Here is a 23,471-nt window from a genome sequence, read left to right on the forward strand (position 1 = left end):
TACATTGATCCCCCATGATGGGAGATAGCGCATGTTTACACACTCTGTGCATCTTCCAAATTTGGAATTATGCTAAATCCACCTTTTTTTTTTCTAAAACAAAAATAAAACCCTATCTAGTTTTTTCGTTTTCACACTCTCCCCAAAACATCAATGATGTTCTTCATTTTATTTTTAACATCATTGATGTTTTGTTGTACAATTTCCAAATCCCTATTGCACACCATTATCTCCCCGATCAAGATCTGGGCACTTTCACTGGTAAAACGGGAATCTTCCTCCACATCACCTAGAAAAAAAAAAAACAAACACACCATGTAATCCAAATATGGTGATATACATTGATGAGTTTACCGGAAGCTGTGTTCTCCGACACTCACCTGTTGTGGTGACAATTTGGCCAACCTCCACAATCTCTCCTTCTTCCTCCTCCTCCTGCTCCTGCTCCTGCCCCTCTGTTTCTGCTTTTGGAAGTTGCCCTTCTTTGGGAGGGGTGTGGTCCCTGGTGTCCTCATGGTCCCTGGTGTCCTCATACTTGCCGAGTCTTCTCTCCCCTATGAGAATGTAAACAAAGATTAATTAGCACACAGAGGGCATAAATAGGAATATGAAACATTGCTTGGAAGTGTTGTCCAATTGTTTTTTTGGGCCGAGTTACAAGGTGAGAACATTATTGCTGCCACTTTGTTAAGCTGGAATACTTCCCTGCAGAACGATGTTTCATACGAACGAACGAAACCATGACCTTGAAAGTGGCCATTTTAAAATGCACAACATGAAATCCAAGCACATGGAGCATGTATGCAAGCAAGAATAATGATATGAACACACGACAACTACTTACTTTTTTTAAGAACACGCTTGATCCTTACGTACTGCTCGTGCTCCCTCAATTTCAGGTCTGACCAGCGTTTTCTCAGTTGATCCTTGGATCGGCTTACCCCAAAATTCTTCAGAAGACTCTTCACAACTTTATTCATGATCTTGGCCTTTCTGATATTTGGGTTTGGGTAAGGTCCATACTTCCCATCATAGTCGGTCCTGTTCAATATGTCGACCATCTCCAACATCTCTCCAAAAGACATATTTGAGGCCTTAAATCTTGTCTTCCTAGATCGGGACGTTTCTGGCTCCGGACTTTCCTCACCCTCCTCCTCGTTAGTGGAACTATTATTGCGCACCTGCGTTCTCTCCGCCATGTGCTCTCCCCACTGCGCGGGAAGCGAAGGGGTGGGGAATAGTCTGGAAAGAACGTCAGGGGCGGGCGGAGTTTCATGCATGCGCACTGTATATAAAAAGCCACAAATGTGTATCATCCGTACGATCTGGGAGGAGAGTGTGAGGCACGGACGCGGCGAACGTCGAAACGAAGGTAACATTTTTAAATTTGTGCTTCACTAGACTAGACTGCTTGTATCTAGGCCGCTGTTGGGACAAGATTAGGAGGGATTTTAATTGCATTATTAGTATTTGAGGGTTTGTCTTGTGTTGTGTCTTGCAGAGAAAATGGACCCATTCACCAATCCCAACTTTATGGGGCTCTTCCTTGAGCTATACAAGGAGATGCCCTGCCTGTGCAGATCAGGGTCCCCACGGCAGACATGACATATCTGAATCGCAAAATTGTGACCATGAAGCTTACATATTTCAGGGAGAGGAAGAAGCACCTGGAGTCCTTGAGAGCAGGAGATCCAGATGCTGTTTACTACTCCAGGATGGTGCACTTTGACAGGCTGCATTTTCTGTTAGACCAGGGGGTACCCAGGCCACCACTCAGGCCACCACTCTCCATGCTTCCTCCAAGGCATCCTTCACCCCCAGCTGAGGCTTCTGCTGACCAACCTGGGCCATCCAAGCAGCACCATGTGGTGGGGCCCAGCTTGAGACAGGTATTGCATTGTTGAACATATTTCTTGTATTACATTTAATGATGTTAACTAGATTAGATGTTCTTATTGATCAGTAAGTTGAGATTTCTCCAAGTGGTTTACATGTCAATAGACAGTAGTGACCAAAAATGATTGGGACGGGAAAGAAAAATGCTGGTGTCAGAATGATAGTCTGTTCTATTTGGTAACAGTCAAATAGCAAAAGCCAGGAGCACAAAATGTTGTGATTGATGATCAAAAAACTAAAACTATGTCCCCTTTTCATACACAGGAAGACCTCAGTCGGGGGGAGGCTGTGGCAAGTGGCAGCCAGAAGGTCCAACAACGCCCTCCTCCTCCTGCCCCAGCTAGAGGAGCCCAGCCACAGCCTGGAAGGATGCCTGGTGGGAAGTCCCAAAGGAAGACCAGAGAGTGATGGCCTGGGATGAGTCTGGTGTGCCAGAAGATGCAGCCTCTTCAAGATCACCATCCTGGGCATCTGAATTTCCTGCTCTCGAGGACTTCAGGAGCAGACTTCTCTCCCTGAGATATCTACTCCTCAGGCCACCAATTTTTTTATATCTCATTTAGTCATGTCTGCCCTGGGGGCCAAAGGCTGCACCAAAGTTAATAAGTTTCTCCAGTGCTGCGACCCTAGTTTTCTTTTCAAGCAAAAAAAATACATTTTATTTTTGTTTGATGAAATACTTGTGTAATGTGTTTTCCTTCAAAAAGTAGAGATTATTTGTGAGCAGGCAGGTACATTTCCAAAATACAAAGTAAAATAAATAACAAGGGGTACCAACACTAAACAACCTCCTGTAGATTAAAAAATTAAATCTAAAAAATACAATAATGTTGTTGTTATAAGTTTACACCCAAAAATAAAAAGTTCAAAAAAGGAGAAATGACCAGTGTCTTTAAATCAAAAAAACATCCCCCCCCCCCCCAAAAAAAACATCCAAAAAAAAATAAAAAATAACAAACATTGTGTAGATGTGACTTAAACTAAAATTGTATTGCTGAAATGGTTAAAAAAAGAGTAATGAAATCTGTGACTATGAGCATCAAAAGAAGTTCGTTCTTGCAGCATTGTTAAAGATCAAGAGAATGCGCTTGATGACTGATTTTTTAACATTGCAGCGTGACGAATGTGCTATATCGCTTACGAGCAGTAGTTTTACCTGAACGAGCACTTCCGTGTCGGAATTTGAATGTGAGCATGCGTGGCACTTGGTCCGATGAAAATGCTCTACACAGGCATGTACTGGCCATTGGGACTACAGGGAGTTTCCCGGTGGGCCGATGGCTCAGTGGGCCGGTTTCAGTGACAAAGTAATGGCTGCACGGCTCACCCTCAACTTCACGCAGTGATGTGAGAAAGATGAGAAAAATACAGAGGAAAATAAGTGAAATAATTAAAGAGGTTAGTGAGGACTCCTTATGTTATGCTACTTATGTTTTTTGCACAATTGCGTATAGTTTTATATACTGTTTTTGTGCTTGTTTGCAAAATTAAAGTGGGCTGGTCTGGATGAAGTCCAGGACCAAATTTTTGTCCCAGTCCAGCCCTGGCTCTACACATGATCGGATTAGGTCCGTCCGGCCCAGTTGGTCGGGAAATCTTTCCAACATGTTGGAAATTTGGATCGGACTGAGATTCTGATGGAATCAGTCCGATGCATACCACACACAGTCGGATTATCTGACGACGCGGTCCGATAAGACTCATTCCGACAGATTCTCCGACCGTGTGTACAAGGGCTTAGACACTGGCGAAAAAACTGAGGACTCCTAGTAATGGGAGGGGTTATATGGGAGAAGTTCACGCCTTAAGGGGAGTGCCAGTGTCCAGCACCTGATATGTCACGATATAACCCACATAGTTATTAATATGGCTCTGTGTCCCCTGATGTAAGAAAAGACAACGTTTTCATTTTCTTTCCACATTTTCCAAAAACTTTTGGAAAGAAATTACAAATTCAAAAGACTCATTATGCCTCAGAGAATATACATTGAGGTGTTTTCTTTACAAAATGGGGTAATTTTGTGGCTAATTCCATTGTCCTGGTGCTCAAGGGCCTTCATGTGATAAGTACTCAGAAAATGAAATGTGTAATTTATGACTTTAGAACGCCTGATGGTGCTACATGGATGTTGGGCATCTATGTGTGGCCAGGCCATGGAAAAGTTTCACACATGGGGTATCACCATACTCAGGATGAGTAGCAGAGTGTATTTTGGGGTGTCATTTTGGCTAGGTACAAGCTAGGTGTTAGAAAGATCTTCTACATCTACAACTTTGTGAGAAAATAAATAAGTTTTAATTTTCTTTCCACATTTTCCAAAAACTTTTGGAAAGAAATGACGTGTTCAAAAGACTCCTTATGCCTCATAGAATATACATTGGGGTGTTTTCTTTACAAAATGGGCAATAATGTTTCTGGATTCAAATCTACGCATTTTTTATTGTTAGATTTATACATAAACAAACAAATAAATTCATATTTTGAACCTTTCATTAGACAAACATTTAGTTAACTGTATATTTGCTGCGCAGAACGTGGGGCCATTAAAAATTATTTGACCAAAATAATTTCTAACTTTGTCTAATAGCACCTTTGCATAAAAGCTACAACCCTTCATTACTGGGTACAGCTTACATGAATATATTACAATGGCTTCTTTTATATCATACTGTTTGTGTAAGAACTCCAGTTTCAGGTTTCAAAAAGACTACTTTTTCCTGGCAATATTATTATAAATGATAACAATACTCTGCGGTCATGGAGAGATGTCTATAAATCCAAAATATTCTTCTGCTTATACCACTGCACTTAGAAGGAAAAGGGGCACATCATTTCCCAATCCACACATTCTGCTTTGGATTTAAAAAATAAAAATAAATAAAAACAAAAGGACCAACAATCTGTATAAGATGGACCAGAAAGCTCTCATATCAAAAACGATACAATTGGCTGCAGATGGGATCTATCCTAACAGGGTCTGTGGACTTGATGTGATTGGTCTGTTATTTTTTTTTATTTTATTTATTATTACTCTCACGTCATGGGCCACACATCAAGTTATTATCAGACCTTAAGATTTAATTTTTGTAGAAAACTTCTTATGTATCCCATCCATCTTGGCTTTGTTAAATATTATGACAGCTGTATTCCAAATAACAATCTCATCTTAATCTTTTTTTTCTCTCAATAATGGCTTATGCCGCGTACACACGACCAGACTTTTCAACATCAAAAGTCCGACGGAATGATTCCGGCAGACCATTCGATCGTGTGTGGGCTGCAGCGGACTTTTGATTTGCAAAAGTCTGACAGACTTTAGAAATGGAACATGTTTCAAATTTTTCCGCAAGAACTGCACTGGACCCAGTTCCTACCGAGAAATCCGCTCGTGTGTGTGCTAGTCCGACGGACAAAAACCGATGCGAGGGCAGCTATTGGCTACTGGCTATGAACTTCCTTATTCTAGTCCGGTCATACGTCATCACATTCGAATCCATCGGACTTTGGTGTGATTGTGTGTGGCCAAGTCCGTTCATTCGGAAAGTCTGTCAGAACTCTGTCAGAACTCCGTTAGAACTCCATCGAAAGTCTGTCGGACCTAAGTCCGGTCGTGTGTACGCAGCATTATTGTATAAATGTAAAACTACAAAATTGTTATCTTAAACTCAACTAATCTCATCTTACAAATTTCCCAAATAACCTGGATTTAATTTCCAACCAAAGGTTGTCTAAGCCAGTTACAATATATCTATAATATTAATAAAATGGTTAAACTCATATAAAAAATTAATACTCAAATGATAATCTCAATATCACACCCTAATACTAATATATATTCACAGATACATTTCCTTAAAGGAGGTAATTTTGCAAAGGATATTCAATTTGTGTAATACACGGTTAAATGTAACCTTCATTCTACCATGTTTGTAAAACAGATTAAAAAATAATTGCAATCACATTGTTTATCATTAGATTAATTAACCACACACACACACACACACACACATTTTGTTATAAATGTTTTGTCTAAAAAACTGAAATTGGCATGTCCTTGCGGCTTATCACTGATCTCTCATCCTAGCTACATTATTTTATGAGAGTGCAAAGGAAGGGGTCACATCTGCATACATGACACACACACAAGTGATAGACCTAAAAGTTTCAGCATTCACACACATACACGAATATCTCTCTAAAATCACTTACATTTTTCCCATTTGTAAACAACACATGCATATCATTCTCTCACTTTCTTTTAACTCTCTTTAATATTTCCTTACTTTAAATTCTGCTTTCCTTATTTTGTTATCTGATATCCTTCGCATCCCATGTATTGTAATCCCATACGTCACATACTTTAACTTCTATGATCAGATGGGCAGCCATAGTGCTCATCCCATCTTCCCTCTCTGACAACATGTAAAGTATTCTGTTTTAACTCTCATTTCTCTGTTATGACTTTACTAGTTCTAGTGCCTGACCCCAAAATTCATCCCACAACTTAACATCAAAATGTCCCTTTCTGTCTAGTGTTAATTGTAACCCTTAATCCATCTTGGGTTGAATCGGGACCTGCGCTAAAACTGTCAGCATAAAAACCTTCTCATGGACTTGGAGACATGTTCTCTGTGTGTGTGGGCCTTTGCCAGTGTGTAAGTATCAAGCACAATGCCCTGGAGTTCTCACCTTCAAATGTCTATGCACATTAGCAAAGCGAATTCCGCATAACGAGAAAAACATGTTATTACCGTGAAAGACAGGTAACGTCCTTGTCCATGCCTGCTGGACCATGACTCAGTGGTAATATGCACCTTACCACTGACCGCCCTGTCCAGCGAGGCAAGGACATTGCCTTCCATGTGCCGGTAGAGAGCCGGAATCGCCTTCCGTGAGAAAAAGTGGCGTTTGGGAACCTGCCACTGAGGAACTGCACATTGCACAAACTCATGGAAGGGGGCCGAGTCTACAAACTGAAAAGGCAGCAGTTGAAGTGCTAGCAATTTAGCCACACTAGCATTCAACCACTGGGCATGTGGATGGCTGGGAGTGAACTTCTTTCGACGGTCCAGCAGCTGGGGCAGGGACATTTGCCTGCTATAATCGGACGTGTGTGTACTGCTAGCAGAGTGCCCGCAAGCACTTGGCTGTGACACACCTAATTCTATACCTTCATTCCTGTCAGCGCAGGTTTCAGAGAGGACCGAAGGTCTAGTGGGGTTGGAGATCCCAGCTGATGAGGAGCAAGGAGAGGTCCGCTTTGTTCTTTGGTGTGGGTCTTTGAGGTACGCTTGCCAATGAGATACATGGCAGGTCAACATATGTCTGGTCAAGCAAGTGGTACCCAAGCGGCTGATGTTTTGGCCATGCGAGATACACTTGAGACATATGTTGCAAATAGCAGCGGTGCGATCTGATGCACTCGTCTCAAAAAAGGCCCACACCAAAGAACTTTTAGAATAACGCGCAGAGGCAGCGCCCTGCACAGGCAGCGCCCTGCACAGGCAGAGCCCTGCACAGGCAGAGCTCTGCGGTGTGATTCAGTCGGTGTGCTGCCTCTAAGCTGGCCCCCGGAGGGCATCCTGCCTCATTGGAGATGTGCCTCCTCCTCCTCCTCTCTCCTACCAAGCACCCACGTGGAGTCAATGCCCTCATCATCCCCTCCCTCTTCATCGCTGGAGCAAACCTGGCAGTATGCTGCAGCTTGTGGAACATGACTGCCAGATTGCGGTCCTTCTTGAGCATCCCCTCTCTCTGCGCTCACGCTACTGCCTTCCTCTAGCTGAGTATCATCATCAGAGCCTACAAAACACTGGGCATCCTCCTGGAGCATGTACCCAACACTGTGCTCAAAGAGTTCGGGGGACTCCTCAGGAGGATGTGGTGGGTCTAGGGAAGGAGTCACTGATGATGACATTCAGACGAGGGAGCAGGATGCGTTGGCAGCTGCTTTGCTAGTACCCTGAGCCTGGGTGAGAGAAGATGAGGAGGATGAAGAGGGCTTGGTCATCCACTCTACCAAATCTTCGCCATGATGCGGCTCAACACGTCCAGCTGCCGAAAATAAGGACAAGCGTGTCCCATGGCCACATGCTAATGACGATGCACCGCGTCCACGACCAGCACTGTGGTCTCTAGACACAGAACCTGCTTGCCCTCTTTTATCGGCTCGTGCCTATCTGCCTCTCCTTGTTGGCCTTCCAGACATGGTAATGGCCTGAAGGGAGATGGAAAAAACAGCAATTGGGTAGTGTATATTGTGCTGGAGGCACACAACACCCACTAACTCCTGCAGATGCCTTTATTATAGAACAACAGGAATTAAAGGGAAGATACCGGTGTATACTATAAGGTAATGAGGGAACCATCTTGTTAGAAGACATCCATTTTGGGTAATGGAAAAATTACTGTTAGCTTGACATAGAAACCTATTGCTTAAGGTCATATGTGTTTTTTTCTTGTACAAGGCATTTAGAATTATCACAAAGTTAGATATCTGTTCAGAACAGATGGATGCGGTTAAGCTACTTCCCTTTTTAAGAGCAGAAGTAACTTCATGGCGTTAGACCACAGGCCTGTCTTGCACCACACCTAAGAAACATTTTAAACTGTATAAAAATGTATATATTTAGCTTTTTGTTACTAGGCAGAAATATTGCTTGTACAAAAAAACCATGATGACGTAGTAAAATATACTATCTTGCATATTTTATGTGGCAGTCCCTGATTGGCTAAACCACAGGGCTGTGCTTTAGCTCAAACTAAATAAAACTACTGTGTGTGCTCCAATATGCACAGTCATTATTCACGTACAATCGTGTATGTGTGATGTCTGTCCACCGGTGATCGGGACCTCCGCTCTTCCATCCTAGCCTAGGCTACCAGGGGTATTATTAAGGAGACGAAGCACCTAACAGTTTTGGTACCAGAAAAGTGGGGTCATCTTGCGGCAGGTAAGTCACTTTACTCCTTTTTGCCTAAAAGGTGAATGGTGTGAATACTTACTCTGTCCAGATGGTCGCCATGAACTTAGTTTAATTTAAAAGAAATAACTGTGCCTTCGCGACGGACTAGGTTGGTCCCTCGGGAGGTTAAAAGGGCTCGCAAGGAATTTATAGGTTTAGGGGAGTCCGACTAGGTTGGTCTGACTTAAAACTATTGGTGATAGTATTTTTAACACGGGAAGTAGTAGATTACACCCGTGACAAAGGGATTGGTGGAGTGGACGCCCATTTGAAAAAATTTTTTTTTTTAAAAAGTGCACTATAAATTGATAAATGTATTGCAATACGGTTATTTCATGTCTTAAAGTATATTAAGAATATGTCTGTTTCTCTCTAGGTACGTGTGTAAGTATATAGAGTATAAGTTTTAATATAGAGTATAAGGAAAATAATTGTTGTTGTTTAAATGAGTGCAGAGTATGAGGAGCCCTCTTGTAGTGACATAGCATCCGCCTGCCCCCATTGCACGTTAGGTCTACTCTTCCTATGAATAGATGACAAGTGGATTTTACTGACCACCAGACCAGGGGGGTTCTCTTGCAGACTTGGTGTAAGAGGGGTATATCCCGCCACCAGGAAAGATTTACCCTTCATCGTATATTAAGGGTAAATCTTCATAGTTTTATATAAGTCCATCTGCCAAAAAAAAAAGATCAGGGATCCTACTCCCAGACCAGAGACCGGATTGTTGGACAAACCGGGTGTTATCACCTGTGTCCTGCCACTAGACACACACTGCCCAGACTACTAGATGGGGAATTCTGCAGCAACCCAAGCCATGGCCACCCCATCACCCTATGAATTTGTCAGTAATATGATCCCTGGCCCCCAGGTAGAACCATTTTGGACACAAGTCCGGGAAAGGTGTCACCAATTGGGAATCCATGACCCAGGACCCCAAGGTCCTTGTTCAGAGGAAGACTGGCAAGAAGTCAGTAAAATTTGTCAGGTACATAAGCATTCTTATCCTCCCTGCAAAGGGGCTGACCCACAATACATGAAGGATTGTTTCTGTGCATGGAACAAATGCCTTGGAAAATATAGGCAATTGTGGACAGCAAGGACATTGGAAATCCCAGTGCCCTTATAGGACTGGACAGATTAGAGCAAGAGGCAGAGGCAGCGGATTTAACCCCCAGACCCGCCCACAGTATCCCCGTTATCCGCCATACCAGAACCCTCGTCAACCACTACCCCAATATCCTACACAGCCACAAATAATGTACTGAGGGAAACTCTATTGGTATAAATGGGACATCCGTCACCCACCCCATCACCCCACCGTTGTCTGTAGCCACTCCCGAGGGACAGGAGCTATGTACCCAAAGTTTTGCGGTTTTGTCCTCATGTCCCGTGTCCCTTATGGGCAGGGACTTGCTGTCCAAACTGAGTATTACTATAAAATTTTACAAAAAGGGTTCTCTCACAGCTAGTTCCCCATTATGTGACTTACACGCCCCTAAACAACACACACACAGAGGGTTCCCAAAAAGACATGCACACAGGAGTTTCTTTCTAATGATACCTTCCTCCCTTGACCATCACACAATTTGGGCAGAAAACAAAGGTAGTGTGGGCTTTATTAATTGCACACCATATGCACCCCAAATGCGGTCAGATGCAGGGATACAATATCAAAAACAGTATCCCCTACCCCCAGAGAAAGTCAAAGGCATCTCCCCTCAAATTAATGATTACATATCAAAAGGTATCCTGAAACCAATCATCAGTCCCTGGAACACGCCCATTTACCCCGTAAAAAAAGGCCAGTGGGGAGTGGAGACTTATACAAGACCTAAGGGCAGTAAACAAACAAGTGATTCCCCTCCCACCCCTAGTCTCAGACATCACTTTTATTTTCTCATGCATACCGGCAGACTCTCTATGCTACACAGTAATTGATTTAGCGAATGCTTTCTTTAGCATTCCCATTGCAGAGGAAGCCCAACCTATGTTTGCTTTCTCCTGGGCCGGGGGCCAACTAACCTGGCAAGGGTATGTAGACAGTCCAGCCGCCTTCTCTATGGTACTCAACGAGACTGTCAAGTCTTGGACTTCTGAGCGTGGGTCGGTACTAATACAGTATGTGGACGACCTGCTCCTGTGCAGTCGAACTGCTGAAGATTGTGCGGTCGATTCAACATCACTGTTACAACACCTAGCTCACGCCGGGCATCTAGCCTCAAGGAAGAAAATACAATGGTGCCAGCCACAGGTAGAATACCTAGGGTGCATTCTAAAGGAAGGGACAAGGCTAGTGTCCCCCAAACGTGCCGCAGCCCTTCGAGCTCTCAGTCCCCCAAAAGACAAAGCCGCCCTACTCTCGTTCTTGGGTGCAATGGTATATTGCCGCCAATAGGATTCCTGACTGTTCTCATTATGATAGTATCCTAAGAGAGGCTACTGGCTCGACAGCCCCTAAATTAATAGATTGGACTGAAGACAGACTACAAGCTTTTCAAGCTCTATTAAACAGTCTGTCATGTGCACCCGCCCTGGGATTGGTAGACTATGGTAAAGCTTTTCAGCTGTACTGTGTAGTTTCAGGGAAATCTTTTGCCGCGGTTCTCACACAACAACATGGAACAGGATACCGCCCGGTTTCTTACCTATCCAAGAAACTCCCTGTCCAGGTTCAAGGCATGCCGTCATGTCTCCAGAATTTAGCAGCCTGTGCTATGGCAGTACAGGACGCTAACAAAATGATCTTGGGCCACCCAATGACACTTTTCACCACCCATTCTGTCACCCACCTCATACAGAACATGAACACCCAACACATGACCTCACAAAGGCTCAGCGGTTATGAGATTACCCTTATGAACACTGACAATCTATCTCTTAAATATGTTCCCGTTAGCAACCCTGCTGTCCGCCTCCTGCACTCCATGCTGCGTCTACCACAAGACCCAGACCAGCTTCATGACTGTGTGGAAAAAGTGGAATCCATCACATCCCCTAGACCTGATCTCACGGATACACCTATTATAGATGCGGAAGATGTTTTCGTTGACGGTAGTTGCTCCCGCCCCTCTGATTCCACTTTCCTAACAGGTTATGCGATAGTCCAATTACCAGACAAGGTGCTAGAAGCCAAGCCGCTACCTCCCTCTTCAGCCCAAGTAGCAGAATTGGAAGCTCTCACCAAAGCCTGCATTCTATTCACTGATAAAAAGGTGAACATTTACACTGACAGTAGATATGCTTTCGGATTGGTGCATGACTTTGGTGTGATATGGGCTAATAGAGGTTTCAAAACCGCAGACAATAGACTAATTGCCAATTCAACACATATTATGGCTCTTCTCCAGGCCATCCTTCTCCCAAAGGAAGTGGCTATTATCAAGGTAAAAGCCCATTCCTCGGATAACAGTAAAATATCCAAGGGTAACGCCCTAGCCGATAGGACTGCAAAGCAGGCTGCCGCCTCCTCCCCTAACCCCCCTGCCCCCACAACAGTTTTCTTTAAAGAGCATTTCACTTCATCTAACTTCAAAACAATTGTAGCACAAATACAAACAATGGCCACAGACCAGGACGTTCGTTTCTGGGTCGCTGCAGGATTGACCAAAGACCCCGAGGGTCTTTGAACAAAAGAGGGGAAGGTACTGGGAATACCTGAAGCAAGTTGCATTCTCATACTCTCATACCTCCATGGCCCAGGACACATAGGAGCTGCCCCTTTAACCAACCTGTATAATAAATCTTTTTGTACAAATAATTTGAATAAACAAATCCAACTTCTGACTATTACCCCCATTAGACCCTAACTCTGACATTAACATTTATTCCCAACAGGAAGTGTACGTGAAAAATCTGGTAAGTATGCTCCACGAAATAAATGAACAAGTTTCTGTCACCTTTTTCCCTCTTCCCACAGAACCAACGCATCCCTTCATCCCTGGGGATAAAGTGCTGATCAAACAATTAGCACAAAGAAAGAGTATCGGACCGGCTTTCTCAGGACCATGGAAGGTGGAAAAGGTATCCAGGACCGCAGTGTTAACAGACCTAGGAAACACCTGGATCCACGCCAGCCGTCTTAAAAAGTGTCCCCAGCTTCCCTCGACTCCAGAGCCAGTGACAGAGAGCAGCAACTCCCAAGAACAAGATCTACAAGAAGTTCAGAGAGGCATAGAACAAATTTCCCTGGAAGATCCCACACCCCCTCAAAAGGACAAAACAGAGCAAACAACTGCCGGGATGAGAAATGAAGAAGAAGAACAGAACTCTTAGATAACAAATAATCAGAACTTTAAAAAACAAAGATGCTTTCTCCATCAGTGTCAGGGAAGGCCTTGTGCCTCTTATGCTGTATTACCCTAGTAGTGTTCCTACCAACCTGGTTGATAGCTAACTGTATATACCACCCAGAAGATTTGGGACCATTAAAAGGGATTTGTGGGACTCCCTCCCCCAAGACAAATAACACACCCGCTGTTAGACACAAAAGAAGTGAACCTTCCCAAGAGTTTACTGATAAAATGTTGTTATTAAAATTTAAATACAGCTATGCCCAAAAATCAGGTTTTGATAAATGCTGGATATGTAGTAAGCTTCACCCTAGTACTGCTAGGATTCCTTTGATGGCCATACCTTTAAATTTCACCCTTCTCCTTAATGGCACACCCCCAATAGTTCTTACCAATGTTACAAGAAAAGCTTCTAACAAAACCCCAGGGATGGTGTTATCTCGCAGCACTAGCTCCCATCATGGGTGTGCTGGGAGATAAGGAAGGGAGTCACCTTCTTGAAGCCAGTGTTCATCCCAGATATCCCCTTAAACATCGTAATAAGAGAAAGATATTCCTAGAAAAAGATATGGCCTGGGCATGGTTCCCTTCCTGGACAGGGTGGGGAATTGACCTAATGAAAAGATTAAATAATTACACTGGCATAATTGATGAGATTCTGGAGGAAAATTCTGATGACATAACCAAACTAAATCTAGAAACTAGGGCAATTAGGAAGCAACTAGAACTACATGAGTTGGCTATAGAAAGTATGAGTGCAGCCCTTACTGGCCTCTGTGAGACTACTGAGGATTATGAGTGCTGTACCTGGATTCATAATACCAGCATCGAAGTCCCAGACTACTATGATGTTATTGCCCAACACAGGGAAGAGGTAAATAAACGACAGAAAGAGGCAAGGAATATAGGAAAAAACTGGGATCCCTTCTCGAGCAGTTTTAGTTTTGGGGGATTAATATCTTGGCTCCGAAATGCTGCCATGACAATTGTCACTGTGATTCTCTTCATTCTATTTTTATATGCCTGTTATAAGATAATCAAATGTTTATGTAAAAAGGGAAACACGGCCGCTCCGAAGGATCTGAAACTCACTTCCATTGTTAAGGATCCAACGGTATGGTATAAAAACCAAGAGCACAAGGGTTCGGAGTATGAAGCCTGTGCTATTAAATTAGAAAAGGAATGATCATTATGTAAATCACAGAATGATCAAAGGGAGGATTATAAGGTAATGAGGGAACCATCTTGTTAGAAGACATCCATTTTGGGTAATGGAAAAATTACTGTTAGCTTGACATAGAAACCTATTGCTTAAGGTCATATGTGTTTTTTTCTTGTACAAGGCATTTAGAATTATCACAAAGTTAGATATCTGTTCAGAACAGATGGATGCGGTTAAGCTACTTCCCTTTTTAAGAGCAGAAGTAACTTCATGGCGTTAGACCACAGGCCTGTCTTGCACCACACCTAAGAAACATTTTAAACTGTATAAAAATGTATATATTTAGCTTTTTGTTACTAGGCAGAAATATTGCTTGTACAAAAAACCATGATGACGTAGTAAAATATACTATCTTGCATATTTTATGTGGCAGTCCCTGATTGGCTAAACCACAGGGCTGTGCTTTAGCTCAAACTAAATAAAACTACTGTGTGTGCTCCAATATGCACAGTCATTATTCACGTACAATCGTGTATGTGTGATGTCTGTCCACCGGTGATCGGGACCTCCGCTCTTCCATCCTAGCCTAGGCTACCAGGGGTATTATTAAGGAGACGAAGCACCTAACATATACTGTGCTGTGCTGGAGGCACACAACACCAACTAACTCCTGCAGATAGCAGATGGCTCAATTAGAGAAGAGCAAAATAGGTGGATAATGGTGTATACTGCACTCAGGTCACACAGACAACACCCAGAAACTCCTGCAGATGGCTGATAGCTCAATTACAGAAGAGTAATATAACTATATAGGTGGATAATGGTGTATACTGCACTCAGGTCACACAGACAACACCCACAAACTCCTGCAGCTGGCTAAAAGCTCAATTACAGAAGAGCAATATAGCTATATAGGTGGATAATGGTGTATACTGCGCTCAGGGCACACAGACATCACCTACAAACTCCTGCAGATGTGTGATCCCACACCAAATAATACAAAAATGTACCTCCGTTTTTCCAATATGTGTGAATAGCAGTGGAAACATCCTGATTGTAGGTAATTTCTTTACTGATGCATGAATAATGGTGGAACCCTCCTATACAGAATATCAGGTTACCACACCTATTTTCCTATAATCTCATTGACAAAGTGACATGGCCAGTGATGAAACATGTCAGGGTGGAGTCAGTGATCCTGAGTCAAGAAGTGATGCTGATATGCAAGGTTAGAAGGTGATGCTGATTTCCTGGTGTTTCTTAAGGGGGCCATACACTGTATAACCACAAGCCATACAGTATATCTATGCGCACTGTTTAAAATGCACTGTTTCATGTGAGTGTATTTATTTGCGTTTTTAATAAAGATTGAGTTTTAATAATGGTAAAGTGCAATGATGGCCTATCTATGATTCTGCTTGAGCTATGAATGTCTAAGAGCCTTATACAGTGGAGCAAAATGAGCTGTTAGATCTGAGCTGCACCTGAATAATATCCCAGACCAGTGGAGTCCATTGCCCAACTAGGAAGGCGTGCAGTGACCTGTTTTCTAAGTCAAATACGGAGGTGAGCGCTTGATACTGCTGGTGGCAGCTATCACGCGGTCCAACTGCTATGGGATTGGTATTTTCCTCATAACACCAGTACTAGTAAATGGATTATTTGTTACAAACGTATGCACTGGACATTATTATTTTATTTAGAAGGTTTCTACCACTATATGCACAATTGGTTGTTGAAATATTTGAGTAACTTTATTGATATAAGTATTCCATGTGATTTTGCAGTGTAAAAACACACAGGAGCATGGTATAGGAGTTTATTTTATCTACATTTTTTTTATTATTTTTATTTACTTTTCATGAATTTCATGTATTCAATATATCATTGAATATAGGAGCGATAAGCAGATAGTCTGTATAGGAGATTTCCACCATTATTCACACATCAGTAAATGAGTTACCTATAATCAGAAGGTTTCTACCACTATTTGTGCATATTGGAAAAACTTGAGGTAGCACTACACTTTTTTGTATTTACTACCTAATTTATAACAGGAAAAATATGTATGTGGTTGGGACATTTGATTGAACAGTACACAAATGTCTCCAGCACTTACCAGAATAAGTAAGACAAAACTTTTTTTTTTTACATTTTGGATAGGGTGGATAAGGTTCAGGTTGATCTCCCTACACAGGTGGTGCTATTGTATCCACTTTACAGGGTGAGTGAAGGACAACAAAAAGACCTATTCCTCTTAGGCCTCCATAAGTGTCACCAGGAGGGCTGCTGTCTGATTGTACACTGCCACCAGGGTGACTCCTGCGCCAATCTTTGTTGAGAGCAATGCTTACAAAAAGCCCTGGCTCACTGTAGTTGGCAAATTCTGCATGTGGTGAGGTTAAGGAAAGGAACACGCTGGTCAAGGAGAGTGAACCTAGTGCAGGGACAGGTTACAGAGGAGGAGGGACAGTGCCACAAACTACTTGCGAGACTTCTCCACTTTGAGCTTACTGCATCTACCTGCCTTCCGCCTGTGTCAGCTGCCAACCTCGATCATCAGCTCTCCTGCTTGAGTTTCGTCTCCTGTGTAAGTGTTGCTGCTCACTTATTACCGTTGAAGGGACTCAGTTGTTGTGTCTGGAACTGTTATCAATACTTTACGCATTCTCAACTGCTGTGTGTGCCAAGTCTTCCCTTTGGGTGGCTAACATCTGGGTCCTTCCCAGCCCCTCAGTCTACACACCTGTCAGGTTTTTATTGGGGCCTGTGTCCCATTAAGGATGATTCACTCGCTCTATCTGTCCTTTTTACAATTGTCACCAAAAGTGAAGATCCCCAATTTTTCATTTTCCTCAACACAGTAATAGAGGGGAAATCTTCCAATGGGGACACTAATTCCAGTGACCCTGGTGGCATTTCCTCTCGCTTGTTTTGGCTATGGAGAGGAAACCCAGGTAATCACCACAGATGGCAAAAAATGTCAGGGGTTATAACCCTCTGCTTTTCTAACCAAATGAAAAAAATGTTTTGCCTTTAGTTCCACTTTAATCTATCTAGTTCGACTATTAGACCTATTTATCAAAAAAGTTTAGATTTCCGGTAAATATGTAGTACACAGTTGCAAATATATGTATAGACACACCAAGTGCAATTTTTATAGTTTGTTGTTTTGATATTTACTAAATAAGCTCACCTCTCTCACATGTTTCCCCAAGGTACCCTGTCCCCACACAGTCACAAATAAAGCGGTTCCAGCCTTCTCTGCAGTGTCCTCCATTTCTGCACGGAGAATTTGTACAGTGCCGTTGAGTCTCCCGAGTACAGAAAGGGGCTACACTTGCAGCTCCTGAAGATTCAGCCAGTCGTCGGATATCTCTGCTTTTTCCATCCACAAAAAGGTCCCTTATGCAACCTACAAAACCCAAGCCAAGGGAGGCTGTCCACACCTCAGGGGGGAGTTGAAGATCTTCTCTGGGTTCTGGAAGACCTCCAAGGTACATGTCTCCTTCAAGGTCAAGAATTTCACTCTCTCCCCCAACCTGGAAGGGTGTATTTCGACTGTTAACCGAGATAGAACCTAGAAAAAAAAAAAACATTATTAGAATGAACATCAAAGAGGAACAAAACTAGAGTATGTAGTAATTCTTGGACATTTGGATTATACTGTCACCTTCAAGAGGTAAGGACACTGACAAGTACAAAAGTTAATCTGGCCCAGTATAACTCCGCCTCCAACCACCATGGATGTGTTCTTCAATGGAAAAGATTTTACTATAAGTACAAAAATCTTATTTTCCTCATTGTCCATTGAGGGACACAGGAATGATGTAATTTATAGACATTTGGGACATCCAAAAGCAGTCCAACTGAGGGGTGGGCAACAACCACAGAAAGATGCAAAGGATGTGGGAATCTTACTAGAAGGTATCTCTTTATCGTACATAATGGGACACAGAGCAGGCTATTACTGGAAAAGAATATATAATGGTGCTATAGGGTTGTATTATAGGCACATGGGGGTTATTTACTAAAGGAAAATCCACTTTGCAGTGGAATTGCACTTGAATGTGCACTGAAAGTGTACTTGGAAGTAACCGAGGGGCATATGCAAGGAAAATAAACAGCATTTTAGCTTGCACATGATTGGAAGATAAAATCAGCAGAGCTTCCACTCATTTCAGATCTACCCCTTAGATTTAGAGTGACTGCACTTCCAAGTGCACTTTCAAGTGCACTTGCAGTGCAAAGTGGATTTACCTTTCGTAAATAACCCCCCATATTATAAACATCATGGTACAATGAATCAGACCAAAAAATCCATGAAATAAGACGATGACAAACACGTAAATATTATGACATTACAGTATAATATATCAGTCCATGAGAGGAGTCCATAAGAGAGTTTTCAGACAGCACTCAATGGCCGCACCCTTATGCCGCATACACACGTATCAGGCTATCCGGCGGACTGGTGGACAAACCGGCCTACTGTCCGCCGGACTTTCCGAACAAGCTACTTGCCTACACACGGCACTTTTGCGGCGGACTCAGTCCGCCGGACTATACGCCGTACTTTTGAAATGAACAGACTCGCCCACACACATGGAGGAAAGTCCGTTCATTTTGAGCGCGGCTCCAGATAGCCGGAACCAGCGAAGGAGGTGTCGCTGGCCCCGTCACCTGGTATGGCCTTAAAGGGGAATTCCCTATGCCAAAAAAACAGCGTGGGGGTCCCCCCTAGGTCCATATCAGACCCTTATCTGAGCATGCTACCCGGCCAGCCAGGAAAGGGGGTGGGGATGAGCGAGCCCCCGGATCCTGGCCCCCCACCCTATGTGAATGAGTATGGGGTACAATGTACCCCTACCCATTCACCTGTGAATTTTTTTTTTTTAAAACAACACACAAGGGTTAAATTAGTTTATTGCACAGCTCCGGGGGTCTTCTTCCATCTTCAGGGGTCTTCTCGCCGGACTCCTCCGCTATCTTCTGCTCTTTTACTAGCTCTTTTACTAGCGGAAGAGCCCGGCTTTCTTCTTCGCCGCCGCCCTCTTCTTCTGACTTCGGGGGTCTTGTCCCCCTCTTCGGCTCTTCTTCCTGGGCCACCACGCCTTCTTCTAGATCTTTACAAGCGGTGGGCCGGTCTTCTGTCGCCGCTGTCTTCTGGCCTTCTGTTCTTCTCTTCTTGAGCTGTTGCCTCGTCGCTGTCTCTGGTCACAATGACAGAGACGCGGCGTGCGGCGACTTATATAGGGACATCGCTGGATGATGTTCCCTCCCATTATGATGTCACAGTCCCAGCATCCTCTTTGGCGCAGGGAATTCCCCTTTAAGTCCATACCAGGTGACGGGCCAGCGACGCCTCCTTCGCTGGTCCCGGCTACCTGGAGCAGCTCTCAAAATGAGCGGACTTTTCTCCGGGCGGGAAAAGTCCGTTCATTTCAAAAGTACGGCGGACTAGCACACACACGGCAGTATTGTCCGTCAAAATGCGAGTCCGGAGGACAGATTGATGTGCAAAACTACAATATTAGCCAGCCGGACTTTTGGGTAAAAAACTCAAGACTCTTCCACCAAATTGTTTGATCATGTGTATGAAGAGTGAACCAGTAAACTTTGTGGGTAGAAGCAGGAACAGAAGGGCGTCAGACTAAGTGCAGCATTAAAAACAATGGTAGAAATAAAAATGACAAATCGCAATAGCTGGTTAATATAGGCATAATGAGTGTCCTTCTAGGGGCCCCTCCTGAGCGTCCTGATGCCATAGCAGCCACGAGCACAGGCTGTATTGCCTGGATGGGAGCAGGAAGCGGCCACTCACTGCTGTAACCAGTATAGGTGGGAGTAGGGGCAGAGGGGGGTATACAAGCAGCAACTCCTCTCTTCCTCTTGATGTGCCCCCCCTGCAAGAATGGTAACATAACTATGTAATGTATCTGTATTATCTTATGTCTCTTTTATTTTCTCTAACTTTTTCTATCCCAGGATTTTCCTCAATACCTTGATAACATGTGTATGTCAATTGTGACCATATCTCCTTTTTGCATTAACTATCTTTGTAGACTGGCAACACTGTATTTGTAACATCACTATGTTATATTTGGTAATTCTAACTCTAATTCTAATTCTAACATTTCTTTTCTGTATAAATAAATTATAAAATATCATTCCTTGTGGATTTCATGGGTTATAGCTGCAACCGCATTGGTAGACTCATATATAGATAAAAGGTTTTAATCACTTATGTTATGTATTATTAAGCATATAAGTGAAGTAGGTAGAAATCGCCATAACAGATGGTGTCCGTGTGTGAGGAAGTTTAACGTTTGGGTGAACGTGATTTCTTGTATGGAAGACAGAGCTGGTTTACACAATCCTAACCCCAGAAATGTTAAGCATTTTTTTCTTATGTCTTTTGTGTTCATCTGTCTCCCGTCTGAATACCCAGAATAACAAACTTATCAGAAATTTCCTTTATATCTTTTGGCTATACTAATACTTTGATGAGCACAAACACAAAAAAGAGCGCACACCAGCCCTAGTGCATTAACGTTTATTTAACTCAGTAAAAGATTTAAAAAGCCAGGTATATCACTCACAAACATCCGTTGAATGGTTGCATTGACATTTAAAGCCTCCACTGTTGCCTCAAAAATACAAAAATCAGAAAAACATTTCTTTGTAACCAACTATTTTAAAACGCCATATTTCTATCATACACCGAAGGTCCATAAGGACCCGATATGTCCACCTGGCAGACCCATTGTAGCCAGTATGGACAGTATCACTAGTAGAGTGTCTCAGTATGTAGATGTGTTCTTACAACCTCTGGTGACCTCCCTCCCTGCATATATAAAAGACTCTTCACATGTGTTAGAAACATTGCAGCAGTATAAGTGGGAATCAGGGTACCTCTGGCTATCTCTTGACGTCAGCTCACTCTATACATCAATCCCCCATGAGGGTGGATTAAGGGCAGTTGAATATTTCCTATCTGAAGCATAATTTATGAACCCTAATCAGTCTAAGTTCATATGCCAGTGTATCCAGTTTGCTTTAGAAAATAATTATTTTTGTTTCCAGGATAAATACTATAGGCAGAAAGCAGGCACAGCAATGGGCGCGCACTTTGCACCCTGCTATGCCAATCTCTTTATGGGATACTGGGAAAAATTCTGTATTTGGCAGCATAACCCATTTGCTAAACATCTAGTGTACTATGGGAGGTACATTGATGATATTCTTATCATCTGGGATGGGACATTGGATTTAGTCCAAGAATTTGTCTCATACTGTAACAACAATGCCTTTGGCATCCACTTTACTTATGTAGTGGATGCTAGGTAGTATTTTTGGATCTTGAGCTTAGTTATGACATAAATGGTAACATCATGTCAAAAACACATTTTAAAGAGACAGCAGGCAACTCCTATTTACATCGTAAGAGCTGCCACCATCCCAGATGGAAAGAAAATATACCCCATAGCCAATTCTGTAGACTACGGAGAAACTGCAGCGATATTAAGGACTATGAAGCTCAGGCGGCCATATTGTTTAAAAAATTCTTGGAAAAGGGATATGATGAAAAACTAATAGAAGAAGCAAAAAAACGCTATATGAACGGAATCCCTGATAACAAGAAGGAAAATATGTGGGAAAAAGATCAGCGTGATATACCGTTTATCGCCACCTTTAATGACCAGCACTGGGCTATAAAGAGAGCAGTACAAAAGTATTGGCCTATTTTGGGCCAGGATAAAACTTTGGGTAAAATTCTCCCATAAAAACCCCAGGTAGTGTTTAGACGCGCTAAAAACATAAAGAGCATTATTGCCCCCAGTCGTATCAAAAAGGTGAAAAGTCACAATCAAAATATGCGTACTATACCCCAGCTTTTTGATATTATAGGCAGCTTTAAAAGTAAAAGTAAAAAATGTAAGGCATGTAGATTTATCACACATGGACTAACAACATTTAGCTGCAAGGATGGCCGTAAGTTTCAGATTAAACAATTCATATGTTGCAGTACACAGTTTGTAATCTATGGGTTAAGGTGCCCTTGTGGGTTCCTCTACGTGGGTAGGACAGTACGCGAAATGAGAACTCGCTTCGGTGAACACAGGAGATTTATAGAGAAGAAAATAGAGAAACATAGTGTACCCCGCCACTTTAAACACAAGCATGACGGTAGCACCAAAGGGTTAGAATTGTTTGGTATAGAAGCCATTCCGATGTCCATACCGGAGGGTGAACGCTTTGACAGATTGTGCAAACGTGAATCCTTCTGGATTTTTACGTTAAATAGTATGGCACCGGAAGGGCTAAACGAGGAGCTGGAAATTGGGGCCCTCATATAACCCTAGGCAGTCTATACCGCCCACCAGATGCAAGGAGTGTTCAAGCTGATAACATGCATGCTGGTATGCAGGGGTGCAAGCATATACAGAGAGAGATATATATACAAAATAAAAAAAAATATATAAAAAATATATATAAAAAAATGTTTTTTGTGTGTGCGTGTATATATATACTTGCTACAAATAAATAGCTCTTGTTTCCATATGAAGACAATTTACATATCTGTATATCTCAGAAACCCATCCGTACTAGTCCCCCGTAATTGACTAATATATATATATATATATTTTAATTTTTTTTTGTCAATCTTTTATTTATTTTTTTAATTCTTATAGTTCATTTATTCATTTACGAGAATTTTTCCATGTGTGTGTATGTGTATATATATATATATATATATATATATATATATATATATATATATATATATATATATATATATATATATATATATATTCATTTTTGTTTTCATTTTTATTTTTATCTTTATATTTTGTTTTTTATCTTTATTTTCATTTTTATTTTTATTTTTATTTTTATTTCTAATTTAAATTTTATTTTTATTTCTAATTTAAATTTTATTTTAATCTCATATATTTTTCTTTAATTTCTTATATATACTAATTTTGTTGGTTCATTTCTCTAGTATTATCTCAATTTCATGTATAAATAATTTTATTTCATTTCCTTGTTATGGTTTACATACAGATATACATTGAAAGATATTGATTCACTTCTAATAGCAATGATTACAATAGTAGTTTTAGAATATCTTTGTTTCCATGTCGCTCTTC

At 42.1% G+C, this 23,471-nt stretch overlaps 1 protein-coding gene and 1 long non-coding RNA gene across 31 annotated transcripts in view; one reads left to right on the top strand and one right to left on the bottom strand.

Moving 5' to 3' along the window:
• The window catches only part of LOC143934091 (neurexin-2-like), a 3,463,823-nt gene that overhangs the window by 1,707,465 nt on the left and 1,732,887 nt on the right, over positions 1-23,471 (bottom strand). For all 30 annotated transcript variants that reach the window (XM_077457482.1, XM_077457436.1, XM_077457661.1 and 27 more), the window contains one exon: positions 17,513-17,896. In XM_077457482.1, coding sequence (XP_077313608.1) covers positions 17,513-17,896 — 384 coding nt within the window. The remainder of the gene's footprint in view (positions 1-17,512; positions 17,897-23,471) is intronic.
• Positions 7,386-14,818, top strand: LOC143934085 (uncharacterized). Its single transcript, XR_013263211.1, has 2 exons — positions 7,386-8,850; positions 12,782-14,818. It is a non-coding gene; the product is annotated as an uncharacterized LOC143934085 (long non-coding RNA).

Source organism: Lithobates pipiens, unplaced genomic scaffold (genome assembly GCF_037356315.1).
Source record: "Lithobates pipiens isolate NorthernLeopardFrog02 unplaced genomic scaffold, aLitPip1_a1.2 Scaffold_10, whole genome shotgun sequence".
Classification (NCBI taxonomy): Eukaryota; Metazoa; Chordata; class Amphibia; order Anura; family Ranidae; genus Lithobates; species Lithobates pipiens.